The sequence below is a fragment of the Clupea harengus genome, chromosome 10 (genome assembly GCF_900700415.2).
Source record: "Clupea harengus chromosome 10, Ch_v2.0.2, whole genome shotgun sequence".
Lineage (NCBI taxonomy): Eukaryota > Metazoa > Chordata > Actinopteri > Clupeiformes > Clupeidae > Clupea > Clupea harengus.
The window spans coordinates 10736032-10756538 of NC_045161.1; the positions used below are offsets into that span (position 1 = coordinate 10736032).

The 20507-nt window shown below is 41.5% G+C and overlaps 2 protein-coding genes and 1 long non-coding RNA gene across 4 annotated transcripts; 1 reads left to right on the forward strand and 2 right to left on the reverse strand.

The window, feature by feature from the left end:
* The first annotated feature begins 3020 nt into the window (after positions 1 to 3020).
* Positions 3021 to 6936, forward strand: LOC116222064 (vitelline membrane outer layer protein 1 homolog). 2 transcript variants are annotated; one of them, XR_004164444.2, is made up of 4 exons: positions 3021 to 3709; positions 4058 to 4236; positions 6239 to 6325; positions 6446 to 6536. XR_004164444.2 is itself a non-coding variant. In XM_031574790.2 (4 exons), the coding sequence occupies exons 2-4, from the start codon at positions 4084 to 4086 to the stop codon at positions 6735 to 6737; spliced, it is 558 nt and encodes a 185-aa protein (XP_031430650.1). In that variant the 5' UTR covers positions 3028 to 3709; positions 4058 to 4083; the 3' UTR covers positions 6738 to 6936. The 2 variants fall into 2 exon arrangements, 1 of the variants encoding a protein (XP_031430650.1); XM_031574790.2 differs by having other exon boundaries at positions 3028 to 3709; positions 6239 to 6351; positions 6446 to 6936.
* Positions 6937 to 10848: 3912 nt separating this feature from the next.
* LOC116222092 (lectin-like) lies at positions 10849 to 18568 on the reverse strand. Its single transcript, XM_042708802.1, has 6 exons — positions 18446 to 18568; positions 18215 to 18321; positions 17876 to 18007; positions 17799 to 17808; positions 11311 to 11405; positions 10849 to 11218 (listed from the first exon to the last, which is right to left on the reverse strand). Exons 1-6 carry the CDS (start codon positions 18507 to 18509, stop codon positions 11147 to 11149), a joined length of 480 nt encoding a protein of 159 aa, XP_042564736.1. The 5' UTR covers positions 18510 to 18568; the 3' UTR covers positions 10849 to 11146.
* LOC122133197 lies at positions 12689 to 13510 on the reverse strand. The gene is made up of 3 exons (XR_006152600.1): positions 13395 to 13510; positions 13165 to 13271; positions 12689 to 12939 (listed from the first exon to the last, which is right to left on the reverse strand). It is a non-coding gene; the product is annotated as an uncharacterized LOC122133197 (long non-coding RNA).
* Positions 18569 to 20507: the final 1939 nt, after the last annotated feature.

Consider the following 20507-nt stretch of genomic DNA (forward strand, 5'->3'; position numbering starts at 1 on the left):
GTTGCTGTACCATAGACACCATATTCATGAACAATACTGCTTGTTTCATTACATGACGTCACGTTCCAATCCTCCTTGGCAAGAGGAATCAGGCTTGGTAAAGGGCCTTGAATCCGTATTCACTGATCATGACAGTTGGCTGACGTCTTCACCTCATGGCATCTGAAAAAGGGGCGTACTATCCAGGTAATGCTTAGAAATTTGACCAGGAAAAAATGATCTTATCTGTGTTTTGTCTTTGGTGGTTTTTATGATATTATAGGAAGATGATACATAATACTCCATCACGATTGGAGATTACACTGCACTTAATGGGGTCTGACTTCTATGCAGACACACACATGGATTTGTTCCCATCAGAGAGTCGTGTGGTTGTCATATAGATAGTGGATTCATGACCTGTGGTCAGCATAATGTGAGGCTTGTTTGACTATTAATTACTGTTAAATTAGCCAACTTTGTGACCTTTTTGTGGATGGGGTAGGTGGACTTACCAGACGTGCAACTGTGAATACCTTCAGTGAATATCTCCATGTGGAATGTCGCCAGGGCAGAGCAGATGACACAGCTGCCAACAGTATCATGTTCCACAGCAGAGATGGATGGATTCTGCATGGTGCTGGCATCATGGGGTGGCTGGAGGAGGTGGAGTGGTAGGTGCTCTAGGGGAATCTGTGGCATTGAGACCAGGGTAGAGAGACCACAGGGCTGTGGAGATGACACTGCAATGAATAATGTCATATTCAAATGCTGTTAGTGAAGTAACCTTGATGATGATGCATGAATAATGAGAACCAATAGTTCAGTAGTTCACAGTAGCTTTTTGGTGTATAGATCTACAGTAGGCTGTGTTTCAAAATGCTGTGGAGTATTTCAACCATCAGCTCAAGATCTATCAATAAACTGGCACTCACACCAGAAATATGCTTACGCTCCTACTCCAGCTTTCTTTTTTTTGGGTTACAATGAAATTAACGGATACATAAGTGACAGGTAACTTTCTTAAAATCCAGGCTAATTATGACCTATTGTGTAGTATTTTAAATAAAAACTATAAATAGCCTGATGTAATATATATAGTATATGTTTATACACACACACACACAACTGACAAACAGTTATCCACAATTAATGTTAGACTAGTTACACATCTCATCATTATATACTGCACATCAGGGCATACATGGCATGGTTCTAACTACTGGCCAGAGGAGGATAGTGTCCTATGGATTCATGTCACAGGTCCAAATGTTCTGAAGCAATTTTAATTTCAATGGGAAGGTTACTGGGATGTTCTCTAAAAAGTCTTTCATACAGGTATACACATTCATCCTCCTTGCCCACCTCAAAGAAACAAAACATTAAACTGACACGGCCAGCTGACACCGCCACCCCCGAAGTTTGCTTCCGCTGCAGCAATGATGGCATTCTGGAAGGTGACACCAACCACTGGGGAATATGCACCATCTTTTGTTTTTACCCAACATATTGGTAACAAGGGAACAAATCCAAGGATTCCCCATTGACTATTGTTTCTGGAAGAGCAAGATATATGAGTGCATCACACTACAGAGGTATGTGGAGTCTGCACAAGGGCCCAAAGACGGCAGTGCCCTGAACACTGAAGTATTGTGAATAGGTCAGGTTTGACAGTGAAGGTGATAATAGTACTGATTATGAAACTGACAAAGGCAGAGTGGCAATTTCAAATACACCCTGTGAATATGTGTATTATGAATGTGAACATGAGCAATTTAGTCAGAATTACTTTTTTCAGTTTGAATCAGTATTGAAGTTTCATCATGCACCTGTAACAATGCAAGTAACCTCCTCAGGCTGTGTTGCAATGACTCCATAATGATCTTCTGCAAAGAGTAGGCCACCAACAGTGCTTGAAGCAAATGGCCTATTAGAGACAAGCATCCATTATATCCCACTTCACTCGTGGTTTACTCCTGACATCATATAACCACTACATCTCTCATCAAGTCATCCAGTAGGAGATAGGAAGCCATTACACACTTTTTATAACAAAAAAAAGAAATCTACATAATTTATCCAAAGAGTCCAGATCTGATGAAACTCTGTCAACACATCCTCACAGAGTACTGCATGTCGAAATTCTTGAAGATGCATTTTTTAGAGCGGACAGAATTATTTAGTTCATTCTAGCACCCAGAAATCAAAAATGAAAAAATTCGGATCTTTTGCCAAGGATACAAGGCAAAGACGACCTTTGTTCATCAGAATAGATGTTTATCTGACAAGATTACAACAGAATTCATATCTAAACTACCAGCCACACTTGCTTCAGCTCTTACTCCTGTCACTGAAGGTGACATAAGCACATCCCCACCAACCTACTAACGGATGGTGTCACAAGTGTGCTTCGATGAAACCTTGACACTGTTGCATCACTGAACAAGAGAAAAAGAAAACAGTGGGTTCTCGTTGGAACCAGTTGGTGTCATCCCACAGATAAAGAAATGTGAAACTCTGACTTTAATCAAGTATGTGTGTGTTAATCATATGCCTTTGTAAACTGAAACATGACATTTCTGTCTCTGTTCTTAAATGCTGATGGTTCTAACTCTGTGTATGTGCTTAAAAGTGTACCTTCTGTGTGTGTGTGTGTGTGTGTGTGTGTGTAAGCAAGGGCTGATAAGAATAACTAGTAGTCCTTCTTTTCTGCCTTGCTGATGCATTACATTGCAAAAAGTATATGTAAGAAATTACTATATCCTTTGAGTGAACATGAGATTTATGATCAAGCAGCTGCTGTGACCACCAAAAGTTGGCCAGCATAATATCCAAAATGGTAACCTTTGGATGTCAGATGCCCTTATGTTGTCCTCAATTATCTCAGACTGTCTCCTTGGCTGTGGTGGTTTTCTCAAATGCTTCTCCCAGACCTGAGACATTTTTTCTATTATAGTATCAAATTACAGAATGACCCCATGATAAGTTACCTATTGAGACTGGGAAATGACCAGTGTGCACGATGGTGATGAGTCCAATGACAGGTAAGACTCCCTGATGACCACAGAGGGAGCAACCTAAAGCAGGACATCACCGCCACTATGCACCTCTATGAAAGGTGTGACTTAAAATGACAATGATGTTCATCTGAAGATAAGTAGTTAACAGGTACATAGAGTGAGATAATGAGTTTGATCTTCAATACGGATTTAATTGTTTATATCCTGTACTGTCTTCGTGGTAAACACATTGAAATACATGTAAGCTCCAGACGGGAGACAACTAATCTCGTCTTGGCAAGTGGTTTTACAATATCACAATGGATATCAATGTCGTAATTCTTACCGATCCCGTTAGTATTTTACTGTCTGAAATACTTAAATTGTTAAGTCCCGTCCTGCCTCCTAGTTATGTTTTCTTTATTTTTGTCATTTATTCTTCTGTTCATGTTTTATGTTTGTATACTCGTCTCTCCTTTTTTTTTTAGACACGTCACTCCCTGCCCTTGTGTGTGGCCCGCCTCTAGTGATTGTCTGCCTCGCCTTGATTCTTTGTACCTGTTCCTCGTCATCCTTCCAGACCTAGTGTATTTAGCTTGTGTGTTCCTGCCTCTCGTTACCAGTTGGTCTTAGTTTCCTCCGTGTTCTAACATTCCAGCGATCTCCGGACGGACTCCGGACTGCTGCTCTTCAATTTTGTCAAAGCATTCAGAGGATCATTACTCTTGCAGGTACATGGAAACCCAAACTTTCTGCTTCATTTAGACATTATCTGTCTCTTTTTCAAGAATAATATATACTCAATACTCACTAAGGCGCTTACCTGTTTGTCATTAATGCAATCAATTAATAATGTGTGCAAAATATGATCAAATTGTATATAATATAAAACTTTATAGAAAGGTTTATAGAAGGTCATGCTTTCTACATTACATATTATATATGTAATTTAATATAATTTTAGTCTTGTTGCTTTTTGTGTGTTACCATAAAACATGCAAGGTGAGGACTTTTAATGTAAACTGTTTTGAAATTTTAAATTTAAATTGTGTTGTCCTGGCAAACTGTGTCCTTCCCAGGTTCATACTTTGCTTGTTGAGGAAGGATGAAACTCATCTTTGCTCTTCTGGTCATCCTTCCCTTGGCCTTTCCCTCAGAGGGAAGCCAAATCTCGGTCTCTAATGGAGGTTATTGGGGCGGCTGGGGTGGGATGGAGATGTGTCCCCCGTCTTATCGCGCTTTTGGCTTCAGTCTTAAGGTGAGTGCTTTGTTGCTCTTTTATGGGGGGGGACTAAATCAAAACCAAATCAAAAACTAAACAAAATACACATAAAAAAACATGTAGTTGTGTACTGAGCCCAACAATTATAAGCTCATGCAAGTAAGACAAATATTTATGATGTTGAGTTCATTAGTGTATGATTTAAAGTATAATTGTATTATTTGAAGTGTGATAGAGTTCATACATTTCAGCACAAGACTGACAAAGCTTTTGACAAATGAAAGTATGCTGAACTTAGTTGTGTGAAAGGAGTTATCAGAGGCAGCTGAAAGGAGTAGCAGGTGGTTGTGGTTGAGGTGATCACTAGGGATGGGAATTGATACGATTTTATCGATTACGATTCCATTTTGGATTCTGCTTATCGATCCGATTCTCTTATCGATTCTCTTATCGATTCTCAATGGGCAAGAAGAAAAAAAAAAGAGTAAAAATGGGTTTATTAACATCAATTTCCTTTTATATAATATTCTGAATAGATGATGCACAGCATATACAGTATGTATGTATACATTTACATATTTTAAATAACTACAAACAAACCTAAGAATAGGTCTCAAAGTGGGGTCCAGCGACCCATAGTATAAAATAGGGTGATATTGATGGAATGAAACCCAAAAGGACTATATGCTGGTGTACTTGAAATAGGTGACAATCGCCACAGGTTTGTCCGGTCAGAACAATAACGGATGCCAATGTTCCAATGAGGTCTGATTTATTGCACACACACACGAAGTGAAGACATGAAGTGGTTGAAGAATGATGCCCGTGAATATAATTATCCCGTGTAAAGGGACTTATATCCACATTTGAATCCGTGAACTGACTGATATAATCCGTGGTTTATTATTGAACGACGCACGGCAAATTATCGCGAATGTTTTTGAATGAATTGAATTGTCCGATGTGCTCCTTGAAGAGGACTCCAACTCCGCTCGACTTGACCCACAACTTGGCCGGAGGAGGGTCGGCCTTATATAGTGTAGATGAAGGGGAGCCTTGAAACCGTTTAGAAACTGTTGAAGTGGCCAAATGGTCAGTGAAATTCCACTGTGCACGAGCCCCACGGAACTCTGGGATCAAATGATAGGATGACCCTTCATGGACCCCAGGTCCCGTGAGTGGCCGGCACAGCGGGGGTGCACAGCTGGGTGCAACTGGTGGCCTTTTTAACACATAGCCTAGGGATCCCTTTCCTTGATGGGGTGCCAGAAAAAGAAAATTAGTTTTGACTATAATTCCAACCATAAGTAACAGAATGTATGACTCAAAAGTCTTAGATGGGGGAGTCTGGAAAAGAATCTTATCAAATGGGGATCCCTCCTTGGTCTAATTTGTGGCAATTTAGGGGTCATTGATATACAAGAATTTGAGCTGTGCTAAATAATATTTGAACATGCCAATTACAGTGCTGTTTTTTTTTTTAGGTGTATTCACCTTGAACTAAAAATAAAACTGACAAATAGTGAAAGCTGGTTTACGCAATGAAACAAATGGCACTAACACAATAGATAGGGTCTGGAGGAGTTTACCTTCGATATTAACAGGTGAAGCGCTAACATTAGCCGCGCTGTTGTTGCTTGGTTCCAAGGAATCGATCCACTGGGAACCGGTTCTCGATTCCCATCCCTAGTGATCACCTACTTGAGAATGTGTTAGTGTCAGCACAGTCCGCAATTCTAATCCAATACACTCTTTGTCAAATTCAGCTAATTGCTCCCCACGGTCCTCTAGTGGTCCGTTCTGTGTGTGTTCAAAACAACGCTGGTGTTCGTACACAGTCCTGTCTCTGTAACTGGGAAACAAACAAAGTGGCTTGGAATTCCAGCCAACATACAGTTTGACGTTCAAAATCCCAACGGTTTTGTTAAGAGAAAACAACAATGTCGAAGGCTGGATGAACTGCACATTCATGATATCATGTTACCTCTTTTGACTGCTTCCACCATTGCCTTTTTGGTTGTTTTGGTTGCTCCATAAGGTGGAGGAGAAACTAGGCTCGGGAGATGACACTGCACTCAATGGGATCCGACTCCTGTGCCGTCACAGAGAAAACCGTAACCTCCAGGTAACCATAAGTTCATCCGAAGGAAGGTAATTCATTCATAATCTGTAGTCAATATCATTTGAGGCTATCATCTGATGATCAAATATCATTTCATTAAATAATGTCTTGTGTATTTTAAAGATGGGGGAGTTGGACCCATTACCAGGATTGTGGCTATGCATATCTTCTTTCCTTCGTTCTCCGTGTGGAACGTCCCAGAGGAGGACGAGTAGATGACACCGCTGCCAACAACATCCAGTTCAAGTGCAGCGATGGAAGGGTTCTGTATGGTGGTGGCCAGACCTGGGGTGACTGGGGGAAGTGGAGTGGTCTGTGCTATAAGGGAATCTGTGGCATTATGACCAGGGTGGAAGGTCCAGTGGGCAGGGAAGATGACACTGCCCTGAATGATGTCCAATTTAGATGCTGTTAGTGAAGTAACCTGGATGAGGATGATGACGTAAAATGAAAAGCTGTACCTCAGCAGTCAACAGTAGCTTTCTGGTTTACAGATCCACAGTAGGTGCCCTCTATCCATTGGCTGTCTGACTGGGTCCACAGTAAAATGCTGTTAACTATTGTTTCTACCATCATCTTCAATTCTATCAATAAAGAGTCTGAAGCACTACCCACTCTGATGTACACTGCATTGCATTTGCAACTGGTGCATTCAAACCACACACACACACACACACACACACACACACACACACACACACACACACACACACACACACACACACACACACACACATACACACACACACCAAATCCTCTGCATGTGGGTCAAGGCTAGTGCTCTGGTCTAGACTGGACCTTTTAGTCTTCTGGCTACTGCTCCGTCTCTAGTGAGGGAGACTAAACACCTTTAAAAACAGACTAAACCAACTAATCGTGTGGTTCTGAACCCAACAATATAAGATTGTGTAAGTAAGAAAAATATATGATGTTGAGCTCAAGTGATTTAAAGTATTATAGCGATATCACAGAGTCAGGTGTATCTTTGGCTTTCTTGCCGTTTATTGAGAACAGGCACACACATTCAGACTGATACAAAATGGCATATGGCGTGAGCCTAGAAATGCAGACACATTTTACAGGCAAACACCAGGGGAATCACACTTGGGTATTTATACAACAAACATCAGTCAAACATCAAAAAACATCAATCACTCCAATTTAGAACATTAAAAACAACATTCAGACACCAAAAGGCACCGCATAATACGAAAAAAAATAAGTGCACAGTAACTCACACAACACTCCTGCTATATGCCACAGTATGATTGTAAACGTTAATAATCTTGAGGACAAAACTGACAAATGACAAATGAAAATGTGCTAAACATGGTATTTAAGGCTAGTCACTTAAAGCTGTGTTAAAGGAATTTTCAGAAGCAATTGATAGCGCTGGCCTATGGTTGTGGTTGAGGTGGTCATCAACTTGGGAATGTGTGCCTTTACCCATATTTTGTCTGACATCAGACACCAATGCTTAACCTTCTCAAGAAGCCGTGGGCCTAATTCATTGACACAACGGTGGGGGAGGGTAGCCCAACGATTCTTGTGCAATGGCATCATGGTATTACTTTCCTGTTACAGCATCAGGCGTTCTATGTTCGTAGTGGGAAAACGTTCTTGGTGTAAGTGTTTGTGATGTATCCACCAGTGTTGAGGTGGTGTCAGTTGTATGGTTCCCCATTTGGATGGCTGCAAGATGACCAGAGTTTATATCCCAGCTTGATTCTTTAAATGTCGCCTGGGCTCTAATCCCAGTGGGGCGATTCTGGCTCTTAACCCCCTTCCTAACCTGAGGCTCAGGGACGTCAGTCCCCTGTTTGACCACCTGTATAGCTAAGTAAAAGTTAGGTTAACAAGTCACTTGTGAGTTTAGTCGTATGACTATATAAAAGTTCGGTTAATAAGTCAGTTGAGTATTGAGCCGTATAACTTATCACAATTTTTTTTTAAATGATCGTTTAAAAGTCCTGGTATTAGACAATAACTTGTATGTATACATGTCTATGTTTTAAACAACTAGAGACCGGAATTACGTAATCACTTCCGGTTTCTGTGCTGTCCTGCCAAACTATGTCCATTCCAGGTTCATCTTTTGTGGATTGAGGAAGGATGTCTCTTATCTTTGCTCTTCTGGTCACCCTTCCCTTGGACTTTCCCGCCGAGGAGGGCAACATCTGGGTCACTAATGGAGGCCGCTGGGGCAAATAGGGTGTGATGTCGGTGTCAGTTGTCTTTTTGGTTGTTGCTTCAGGTGGAAAGGACTTAGGGCAGGGAGAGATTACACTGCACTTAATGGGGTCTGACTTCTATGCAGACACACACGTGGATTTGTTCCCATCAAAGAGTTGTGTGGTTGTCGTATAGACAGTGGATTCATAACCTGTGGTCAGCGTAATATGAGGCTTGTTTGACTATTAATTAATGTTAAATTAGCCAACTTTGTGACTTTATTTGTACCCCAGGCGCAGTATTCCCACCTTAATGATGCAGGGTTTGTGTAGGTCTGAGGACTTGGTGTACAAAGTTAAAATTATAACACTGCTATGCTTTTTTGTCCATGAAAAATACAAATACCTTAACCTTTTGCCACATTGTTGAAGGCAACCATTTTTGTGCACAGAAAACATAACGATAATTGGTTTTGTGTGCAGGTAAAATGTGCTGTTGTAAACTGCGACTATGGAACAATCATTTATACATGAAATATGTTTGGAATGTATTAGCATAGAATTTCATGCTTCAGTGTTCCAAAAACACATAATTTTTCTCTTGGATCTCTATTCACCCCCTGTCTGAAACGCTTTGTTTGTCTATAAGCAACCCCATGACATGACAGTTATTAAACATTTAACCTCAAGAGTTCAAGATCCAAAACAAACCAACAACACTGCCCCATAATAAGCGTTTATTCCATTCGAAGTGTTGACTACTTTGTTCATGGAAAGTGACACTGGTGAAGCTTTAGAATTGATACCCCCCAAAAAGTTGAACACCTCAAGATTGTTAAACCAAAAACATGAACATTTTTTGGTTTTGTTTGGTGCACACAAAATGAAGGGTGTAATTATGCATTTTAGCAAAAGCATGTTACATGAATAGATCCAGCAGCCACTCACACCTCGACTACACCTGTGTCCCCATGGTATTCAATGACATCATACATATGAAAAATTAATTCTCATTTTTGTATTCGTTTTATCACGCAGTTATGAAAGGATATTAAGGTATCATACAGAATGCCAATATTCTCCAAAAAGACAAAATAACAACTTCTACCCTACAAATAAAATGAATGATACAAAGTTTCCTGCTTCAATGACTATCGCCCTGTGGCACTGACCCCCATCATTATGAAGTGCTTTGAACGGCTAGTTATGTCTCACATCAAGTCCATCCTCCCCCCCACCCTGGACCCCTTTCAGTTCGCATACCGGGCCAAACGTTCCACAGAGGACGCAATCTACTCTGCTCTCCACCCAGCCCTCACCCACCTGGAAAAAGCAGACTCACATGTGAGAATGCTTTTCATAGACTTTAGTTCAGCTTTTAACACCATAATCCCACAACAAATCATCTGTAAACTGGACCAGCTGGGGCTCAACACCTCCCTTTGCAATTGGATTCTGGACTTCCTCAGTGAGAGGCCACAAGCAGTACGTGTCGGCAACAACATCTCGAGCAGCATCACACTCAGCACAAGGGCCCCACAAGGCTGTGTGCTCAGTCCCCTGCACTTCACCCTGCTGACTCACGACTGCACACCAACCTACAGCACCAATCACATGGTGAAGTTTGCGGACAACACAACTCTGGTGGGTCTCATCACCAAGAACGATGAGACCCACTACAGGAAGGAGGTCAACCTTGTGACCACGTGGTGCAGAGACAACAACCTCTTGCTGAATGTCATCAAAACAAAGGAGTGTGGTTGACTTCAGGAAAAGCCACACTGTACACCCACCACTGACCATCGATGGTGCTGCTATGGAGCGAGTGAGCTGCACCAAATTCCTGGGGGTGAGGACCTCTCCTGGGCAACCAACTCTGCATCACTGGCGAAGAAAGCCCAGCGGCGCCTCTACTTCCTCCGCAAGCTCAAGAGAGCGAAAGCTCCCATACCCATCCTGAACACATTCTACCGGGGCTCCATTGAAAGCATCCTGTCCAGCTGCATCACTGTGTGGGGCAGTTGCTGCACTGAACACAGCAAGAAAGCACTGCAACGCATAGTCAACACAGCTGGTAAGATCATTGGTGCCCCACTCCCTTCCTTGCAAGACATATACACCACCTGCCTCACCCGGAAAGCTACCTCGATTGTGAATGACACCAGCCTGTTCAGCCTCCTACCCTCTGGAAGAAGGTATAGGAGCCTCCGTTGCCGCACCACCAGACTCAAAAATGGCTTCATACACCAAGCTGTCAGGAAGCTAAATTCTCTCCCCTCACTCCCCCCAGCCATATCCTCCAGTCTGACAGGAAGCTGAAATCCCCCCCGCCCCCCCTAAAAATCACTCAGGACTCTGCACTTTTATCACTTGTATTACGTTTAAAATTGTATTACGTATTTATAGTATTTATATATATAGTATTTATAACCACTGTACGTGAATCTTTATGTTTACTTAGTATTAGGAAATGTCTTGTCTTATCTGTTGTGCCTGTGCACTTTTATATGTTTCACCGTGGGAGAGTGGGAAATGTTCTATCGATTCCTTTGTATGTCTTGACATGTAAAGAAATTGACATTAAAGCTACTTTGACAATGCACAGCCAGATCTAGAATGGTTGTGCATTGTCTGTCAAGATTTCTCCATGTTGTTATCCCTGCATCTTGAAGGCACAGATATATCCTAGTCTTGACCAGCATTGCACATCATCCCACATGCCAGGTACTTAAACACAAGAAGAAGGTTGCTTAGTTATGGTGGCTGTGGACAAAGGAAAGTTTTTTAGTGTGATTACGATGCGATGTTAAGCCACTTACTGTTCCAGTTGATCTGCACACAGTCACCATTGCCATCGGGTTGTCCTGGGACCCAGTTGGTGTAATCCCACTTTGACCCATCAGTCCATACAAACTGACCACCCTGAAAGAGAGAGAGAGAGAAAGACAGAGAGAGAGACAAATAGCATCAAAATAATGTTCAATCCTTTGGACGAGATCATTGGGCCTCATTCTCGAACATTTTCTGAAGTTTCTTCTGAAATGTTTCTTACGGGCTTCGGAAAAACAACGTAAGAAAAAGACATCCGACAAATTCATGAACGCTTGAAAGTGTGTTCCTATGCAGCATAAGTGTTCGGAGCTGTGCTCCACCGGAAGAGTTTTCTTAATTTGAAAGCGCGTTCTCGTGCTCCTGAATTTGCATACATACACGTCCCGCCAGCTCCTTATAAGGGCACGCAACCGTAGTGACGTGTGCAGTCGGAATCGACCGAATCTACACGAAAGCAACTCGTAAACGACTCATGTCAAAGCAGAAAGCGAGCACCGCATCGAGTAAACGCAGATCTAACTTCAACGGTGCAGAGGTGGACCGTTGCAGGATGTAGAAGATGTGTCCATTCTATTCCACTATAGCTATATCAACGTGATTGAGTTTAGTGCTTATTTATTTATTCACTTACATTTGCAGTGTTCGTGTACATTCACATTTATATTTAGTCATTTAGCAGACGCTTTTGTCCAAAGCGACGTAGGCTACAAGGGAGAGTAACAATAAATACTACTTTACATAAGAAATAGAAAAACGAAATAGAAAATAAAAACGAAGTGCAGGAATGTAACTGCTGTAAGTGCAAGTTAAGCACTAGTCGAAGTGCCAGTTAGGAAGGGAGGTGCTCTCTGAAGAGTTGGGTCTTCAAAAGCTTCTTAAAGGTAGAGAGGGACGCCCCTGCTCTGGTAGTGCTAGGCAGTTCGTTCCACCAACGTGGAACTACAAATGAAAATTCTGGATTGCCGTACTTGCACAGACGGCAGTGCCAAACGACGCTCACTAGACGAGCGCAGCATTCTGGTGTAGTCCTTTTATTTATTTTATGACATCACGGTGCCTCGTAGAATCATGACTATACATGTGAAACGTAATTGTTAATGATACAAATATTCTCGTAATTATTATTATTATAATTACTTTAATCCGAGGATGTCTGTAGAGTTGATGTGAACGCAATCACCAACGATTTCTCACAAATTCATTAACACTTCTAACACGGAGAGTTTTCTTAAATGCGATTCCTCAAAAAACGTGGGCCATCTTGTGGTTTTTTAAGCAATCGCATTTGAGAAAACTCTGGCCGAGTTACGACTGCTATTTTGAGTTCAGAAAGTCTTCTGAAGTTCAGAACAAATCCCAGGTGAGAAAACTTTCATGAATGCCAAATGTTTTCCTAAATCCAATTCAGAAGAAATTCCTTCTTAAATTCTTCTTAACTGCGTTCGAGAATGAGGCCCATTGTCTGTTAAATGTATTCACTCATACATTAGGCAGTTTTATTCCTCCAATCCAGACCAAATTTGACGACCCAGTGAGAATTTTCAAGCCATTATTGGTTTCAGCATTATGAATTGATACGAGACGGGTATCTGGAGCTTCTCCTCTGCACATCATCTGAAAGAGAGTAGTAAGTAAATGTACAGTGGCCAGACTTTGAGATTCTCTGAAGAGTGCCCCACAAAAATGAATGCTTAAATGCTAAATTGGTGTTAAATCGGAAGATAGCGCTCAAATAAATGAAATTGACACTATGGTGTAAGTGTAAGATCACTCAACACCAACAGAATCAGTAATTAACCCCCAGAACAGGCACTGAACTAAAGCAAAAACATCACTTACCTCAGCTTGATCAAATGGGACTGGATTTGGAAAGTATTTAACACAATGAGGCCCCAACTTGGACCATCCCGAGTAGTTAGGGACTGGACATGGAGCCACCAAGGGACCTATTTAAGTTAATCAAGGTGGATTGAAATGTCATAAAGGAATACAAACTGAAAGGAAAGTGGAGTAAAAGAACAAAAACAACAGCCAAATACAAACATGTCCTGACAGATTACAATATTTACCTGTGTTACCCTCATGCAGGACCAGAATCACAAGAGTTATCACCAGTATTGGTCTAAACATCTTTTTCTGTAACGGAGTGGTGGAACTGAACTCAATTGAACGACTAAGAGAGGAGAATATACAGTATGTTTACAAGGTTCGGTACAAAGGTGGTCAGTCCAAAGGCAAGCAAACAATTCCAATAGGGCATAGGCAAGAGAGTACAGGCAATGGTTAGCAACACGAGTGAGTCAATAAACATGGAATACTAAAGATCTGGTTGAGAATCATGGTTATAATCGTGTACAGCAATGGGTGTTTTGTTAGTTCAAACAGAATACCCCGTGTGCAGGAGTGAGTGTTGTTAGTTCAAACAGAATGGCCCGTGTGCACAGACCAAGGTCCGGCCAGTCTTTGAGGCCTACGTGCAGAGAGGCCTAATTACCAGGCAGAGAGGACTGTGTGTAGAGATAAAGGTCAGGCCAAACAGAGAGGGCTAATTTCTTAAAACAAGATCATACAGTTTCCACAGGTGCAGGCTTACAGAGGGATGCGGAGTTCAAAGAGCAGGTAGAAGTTCCCACGAAAGAGCCATGCTCCCATAACCTGGAGGGGTAAAACTACTGATAAGGTAAAAACTGCTTATTAAGAGCCAGCACCTGGAAAAGTGTGTTTGGCAACAAGTGAGCGAGAATATTCTGATTGGCTGAGTGTGGATAAAAATGTATAGATTTAAAGAATAATATTTTGGTTGGTTAAATTTGGATAAGTTTTAGGCTTTTGATTGGAAAGCATAGTGACTGAATATGCCCTTTAAATAGTTAGTGCTCTGGGTTTTTGACAGAGCTGCTCCATGGACCACCACTCTCGATTTGAATGAAATGTCTGCAAGATTGAATAAAACTTCAGTTTATCGCATTCAGTCTACTGACTCTGATTGAGTATTAACTAAGATTTTGTTTTCGCTACAACAATCTCTAGGCACACGGGAAACATACGGAAAATACAATGAACAAACAATGGGCCTCATTCTCGAACGCAGTTAAGAAGAATTTAAGAGGAATTTAAGAGGAATTTAAGAGGAATTGGATTTAGGACAACATTCGGCATTCATGAAAGTTTTCTCATCTGGGATTTGCTCTGAACTTCAGAAGACTTTCCGAACTCGAAATAGCAGTCGTAACTCGGCCAGAGTTTTCTCAAATGCGATTCCTTAAAAAACCACAAGATGGCCCCGTGGGCCATCTTGTGGTTTTTTGAGGAATCGCATTTAAGAAAACTCTCCGTGTTAATGAATTTGTGAGAAATCGTTGGTGATTGCGTTCACATCAACTCTACAGATCCTCGGATTAAAGTATCATTAACAATTACGTTTCACATGTAGGCCTATAGTCATGATTCTACGAGGCACCGTGATGTCGTAAAATAAATAAAAGGACTACACCGGAATGCTGCGCTCGTCTAGTGAGCGTCGTTTGGCACTGCCGTCTGTGCAAGTACGGCAATCCAGAATTTTCAAGTAGTTCCACGTTGGTGGAACGAACTGCCTAGCACTACCAGAGCAGGCGCGTCCCTCTCTACCTTTAAGAAGCTTTTGAAGACCCAACTCTTCAGAGAGCACCTCCCTTCCTAACTGGCACTTCGACTAGTGCTTAACTTGCACTTATAGCAGTTACATTCCTGCACTTCGTTTTTATTTCCTATTTCGTTTTTCTATTTCTTATGTAAAGTAGTATTTATTGTTACACTAGGTCTCTATTGCTCGTAGCTTGACTGTTCTATCCCTTGTACGTCGCTTTGGACAAAAGTGTCTGCTAAATGACTAAATGTAATGTACACGAAACCGCTTTGACATGACTCGTTTACGAGTTGCTTTCGTGTAGATTCGGTCGATTCCGACTGCACACGTCACTACGGTTGCGTGCCCTTATAAGGAGCTGGCAGGGCGTGTATGTATGCAAATTCTGGAGCACGAGAACGCGCTTTCAATTTAAGAAAACTCTTCCGGGGGAGCACAGCCCAGAAAACTTCTGCTGCGTAGGACCGCATTTTCAAGCGTGCATGAATTTGGCGGATGTCTTTTGCTTACGTTGTTTTTCCGAAGCCCGTAAGAAACATTTCAGAAGAAACTTCAGAAAATGTTCGAGAATGAGGGCCAATGACGTGAACGCAACGAGAAACAAGAATACACAGACTATATACTCACACACAATAGATAACGAGGGACAGGTGTCACCATCAGCACATCCCCACCGCATATCGCCCTACTAACAGATGGTGTCACAAGGAATTCACTGATGGTCACAGATGTGTTCGCTGAACCCTTCACACGGTTGAATCACTGAAAAAGGGAATAAGAAAACAGAAAAGACTTACGTACCCCATGGTACACTGACCAGACTCGTGCACTTAAACAAAGGACTTGGAAACTAGAAATAAAATAGTACTAAATCACCTGGCAAGGAAGCTATAAAAGAGCACTTTCTGATGTGACACCATTTCTAGACTAACAAAAAAACACATTGCCAAGCCAAGCCAAGACAAGCCAATAAGCCCCCCATTTACGGGTTACAATGCACGCGGGGACACAGGTTTGATTCCGGCTTGCTGTCGTTTCCCGATCCTCTCCCCACCTCTTCACTCCTCCTCACTTCTTGTCCAAAATATTTCACTGTCCTATCCAAATAAAGGCTAAAAAGCCCATAAATAAATCTTAAAAAAAAAAAAAACACACAATACAATCGAACATTCTGTTCCTATAACCTGGAGCAGTAACACTTTCATGACCTTTTTCCATAACAGTCACAGTCCCCTCCCCCTCTATGACTCTACAGCCCTTGTTGTTGTTTGTTTCTCTCTTCTAATGCAAAACACATCCTGTACGGACCACATGAATGGGGATTGTATTGGAGTGGGCCACTGGTTTGTCCTTTTGATTATGGATAATGTAATAAACATCCCTGCATGCGGAAAATGTACACACAGCCAATGCGTGAAAATAAGAGGCTGCTCTTTTGCAGTTAACAACTTTCGTGACCCACTGGTATTTAAACGCTAAGGGACGGCATGGTTTGACCCCTTTTTGCACGTCTTATAAAACACATCTGTCCAAGACTTCCACAAGAAACATTTCTTTTTAACTGCCACTGTATGCCACCATTCCCTTTTCAAACATGGTGTTACTGTAGTTGACTGGTCACTGTCATTTTTATGATGAGTAATGAGTTCATTATGGGAATGTTCACAAGTGAAGTTTGTATTGACTGAAGGATCATTAGCAGTTACATTAATAACATCCCGGACCACATCCTGCAAATGTAGGATGAAGCGTAGCGTGAAAGATGAAGTGTAGTCCTAGAACACCAAACAGGACAAGTTCAAGGTAGCCTACTAGAAGGCTCTAAAGGTGAAAAATGACTTGGTCAGTTAAAGACTCATGTTAGGCACTGGTAGCATCTGTGAAAATGTGAAGCGTTGGTGAAAATGACTGAAGAAGTATAAATAAGTGAAGAAAAATGTATTGAATGCGAGTGGCAAAACAGTGGCTGCATCACACCCCTATCCTGCCATGCCGGCTCTCCCTTTTACACCGATGATGATTCGGCTCTGTGACTGTATCTGCTGCTGGCTCAGAGATGGAACTATAAGATTTTCATGCTTCAGTGTTCCAAAAACACATTCTTTTTCTCTTGGATCTCTATTCACCCCCTGTCTGAAACTCATTATTAGAGCTCCTGTCTTTAAGCACCACCATGACATGACAGTTATTAAACATTGAACCTTAAGAGAATTGATACCTCCAATAATAACTTGTCCATTACTCCCCCCCAAAAAAATAGTTGAACCCCTCTACATTGTTAAACCAAAATTTATTTTTTATTTTGGTGCAGACAAAATGAAGGGTGTATGTATGCATTTTAGCAAAAGCATTTTACAGGAACAGATCCAGCAGCCACTCCCACCTGTACTACACCTGTGTCCCCATGGTATTCAATGACATCATACATATGACAAGTGAGTTCTCATTTTTTTATTCGTTTTATCATGCCGTTATGAAAGGATATTAAGGTATCATACAGAATGTCATTATTCTCCGAAAAGACATAATAACAACTTGTACCCTACAAATTAAATGAAAAAGGAAACACAAAAATCTCTTCATGCCCCAAACAGACGTTTGAATGCACAGCCAGATCTAGAATGGTTGTGCATTGTCTGTCAAGATTTCTCCATGTTGTTATCCTTCTATCTTGAAGGCACAGATAAATCCTAGTTTCCAATAGCATTCCACATCATCCCACATGCCAGGAGCTTAAACACAAGAAGAAGGTTGCTTAGTTATGGTGGCTGTGGACAAAGGAAAGTTTTTTAGTGTGATTACGATGCGATGTTAAGCCACTTACTGTTCCAGTTGATCTGCACACAGTTACCATTGCCAGTGGGTTGTCCAGGGACAATCATTTGGATGAGATCATTATCTGTTAAATGTATTCACTCATACATTAGGCAGCCTCATTCCTCCAATCCAGACCATTGCATTCCCCGACCCAGTGAGAATTTGCACGCCATTATTGGTTTCACCATCATGAATAGATATGAGATGGCTATCTGGAGCTTCTCCTCTGCACTTCATCTGAAAGAGAGGAATTAGTAAATGTACAGTGGCCCGACTTTCAGAGTCTCTGAAGAGTGCCCCACAAAAATTAATGCTAAAATGTAAATCGGAAGATAGCACTCAAATAAATGCAATTGACACTATGGTGTAAGGTCACTCATCACCAACAGAATAAGTAATTAACCCCCAGAACACGCACTGACCCAAACCAAAAACACCACTTACCTCAGCTTGACCAAATGGGACTGGCTGTTGAAAGTATTTAACACAATAAGGCCCCAACTTGGACCATTCCGAGTAGTTAGTGACTGGACATTGAGCCACCCAGGGACCTATTTAAGTTCATCAAGGTGGATTGAAATGTCATACAGGAATAGAAACTGAAAGGAAAGTGGAGTAAAAAAAACAAAAACAACAGCCAAATACAAAAATGTCCTGACAGATTACAATATTTACCTGTGTTACCCTCATGCAGGAGCAGAATCACAAGAGTTATCACCAGTATCGGTCTGAACATCATTTTCCGTCTCAGGTTGTTTTGACAGCTGCTGTTTAAAAGACAGAAGCATATCCAAATTGGTCTGTAGGAGCTATATATATATCTTTGTCAAACTGACAAGTGTTTCAGAAATGGGAGGGATAAAGTAACATCATGGTCATATCCTGTTTGCTAGTCAAGAATGAAATGTCTGTTTCATGTTTTTTTTTTTTTTTCGCCATTCAGTATTGAAGTTTCATCATGCACCTGTAACAATGCAAGTAACCTCTTCAGGCTGTGTTGCAATGACTCCATAATGACCTTCTGCAAAAAGTAGGCCACCAACAGTGCTTGAAGCAAATGGCCTAACAGAGACAAGCATACATTGTATCCCACTTCACTCATGGTTTACTCCAGAAATCATACAACCACTACATCTCTCATCAAGCAATCCAGCAGGAGATAGGAAGCCATTACACACTCACTTATTTCAAAATTCTTAAAGATGCATTAGCTAGAGCGGACAGAATGATTTAAGTCATTCCAACACCCAGAAACCATAAATGAAAAAAGTCTTAATTCTGATCTGTTGCCAAGGAGAGAAGGCAAAGATGACCTTTGCTCATCAAAATAGATGATAGAATTGAAATAAGTAATACAGTATATTCCAGTGAAGCAACAAGACCTGAAGATGTAAGCCACATGCTCAGCGAAACGAAGCTGTTCATCAATCATGTCACCCAAGTTTCTTGCAGCTTTGGTTGGGGTCAACGAAGTTGAGCCACGTTAGATGCTAATATTATGTCAGATGGCCAGATTGGCTGTGAATACTAATCAAAACTATAATTCGAAAGATTAAACTAATTGTGGGTATTCTTCATCCAAACTGAGATATCACTGCAGCATAACAAGATTCAATCAAATATATGGAATGCCATGAATGTCAAAATTGTGGAGTCGTGGAGGACAAGTAGGCTACAGTTTGGGGTCATTCTTCCCGTCTAGAAGTTAGTGACGTGCATTGTATCTCTGCCGTATAGAATGGGTCTCTCTCCCTCTTTCACATACGAATCCCATTAATGTATCAGGTAAAAACAACATGACATAGAATACATTTCCATTCACACTCTGGCTTCCATAACAGTAAAGAAACATGTACACGTAAATATACATGAATTTACCAACCTGTGATGGGATTTAGGAAAGTGTGATGGAGTGCCGTCACTCGACATGAGTATGTGCTCTGACTCCCGTACCATTGAGCCTGGCTCTTTGGCGTTGCGGTCAGAGGTACCCTGTAGACCCGGGTTCAAGTCCGGGTGGGGTGACTACCCTTCCCCTTTCGCTACAAATGGTGTCAGAAGTGGGATGGCTTGCTGTGAGGTCATCTGAGGCGTGCCTGTAAACCGTATGAGGGTAGGTTGGTTGGTAGGTAGGTTGACCCCATAGATGGGTGAAGCACTTGTGGGTGGGGTGCCCTGGGATTGGAAAGGTACGGTTGGTGAATGCGTGAAGAATGCCTGTGTGCATGAAGCGCAAGGGTGCGCTTCCCGAAGGGGAGGGCAGTGTGACGGAGTGCCGTCCACTCCACATGAGAATGTGCTCTGATTGCAATACCATCGAGCCTGGCTGTTTGGCGTTGCGGTCAGAGTGCAGGTTTGGTACCCAGTAAGCCTGGGTTCAAGTCTGGATGGGGTGACTACTCTTTCCCTTCGCTACAGAAAGCACATTAAACTTTGTGACTTCTCTGCGTAGTTTATTCTGCAGTGACACCCTTACTCATGTCTTGTTCCCACCTGAAATGACCCTCTACTGGCCTGGATATACACCTCTTTAAATTATATAACGTTATTGTTCTCAGTAAAAAATAAATAAATAAATAATACATAAACAGAAATCAAAGGTGGTGTCTTACGAGAGTAACATTTTCCTCATTTATATATATAAATAATTGTGATATATATTAATGTTGTTAGTTATCTATGTAAAAAATGTAATCTACAGAAATATATCTTTATTTTCACAGAGGGAAAAATGTAA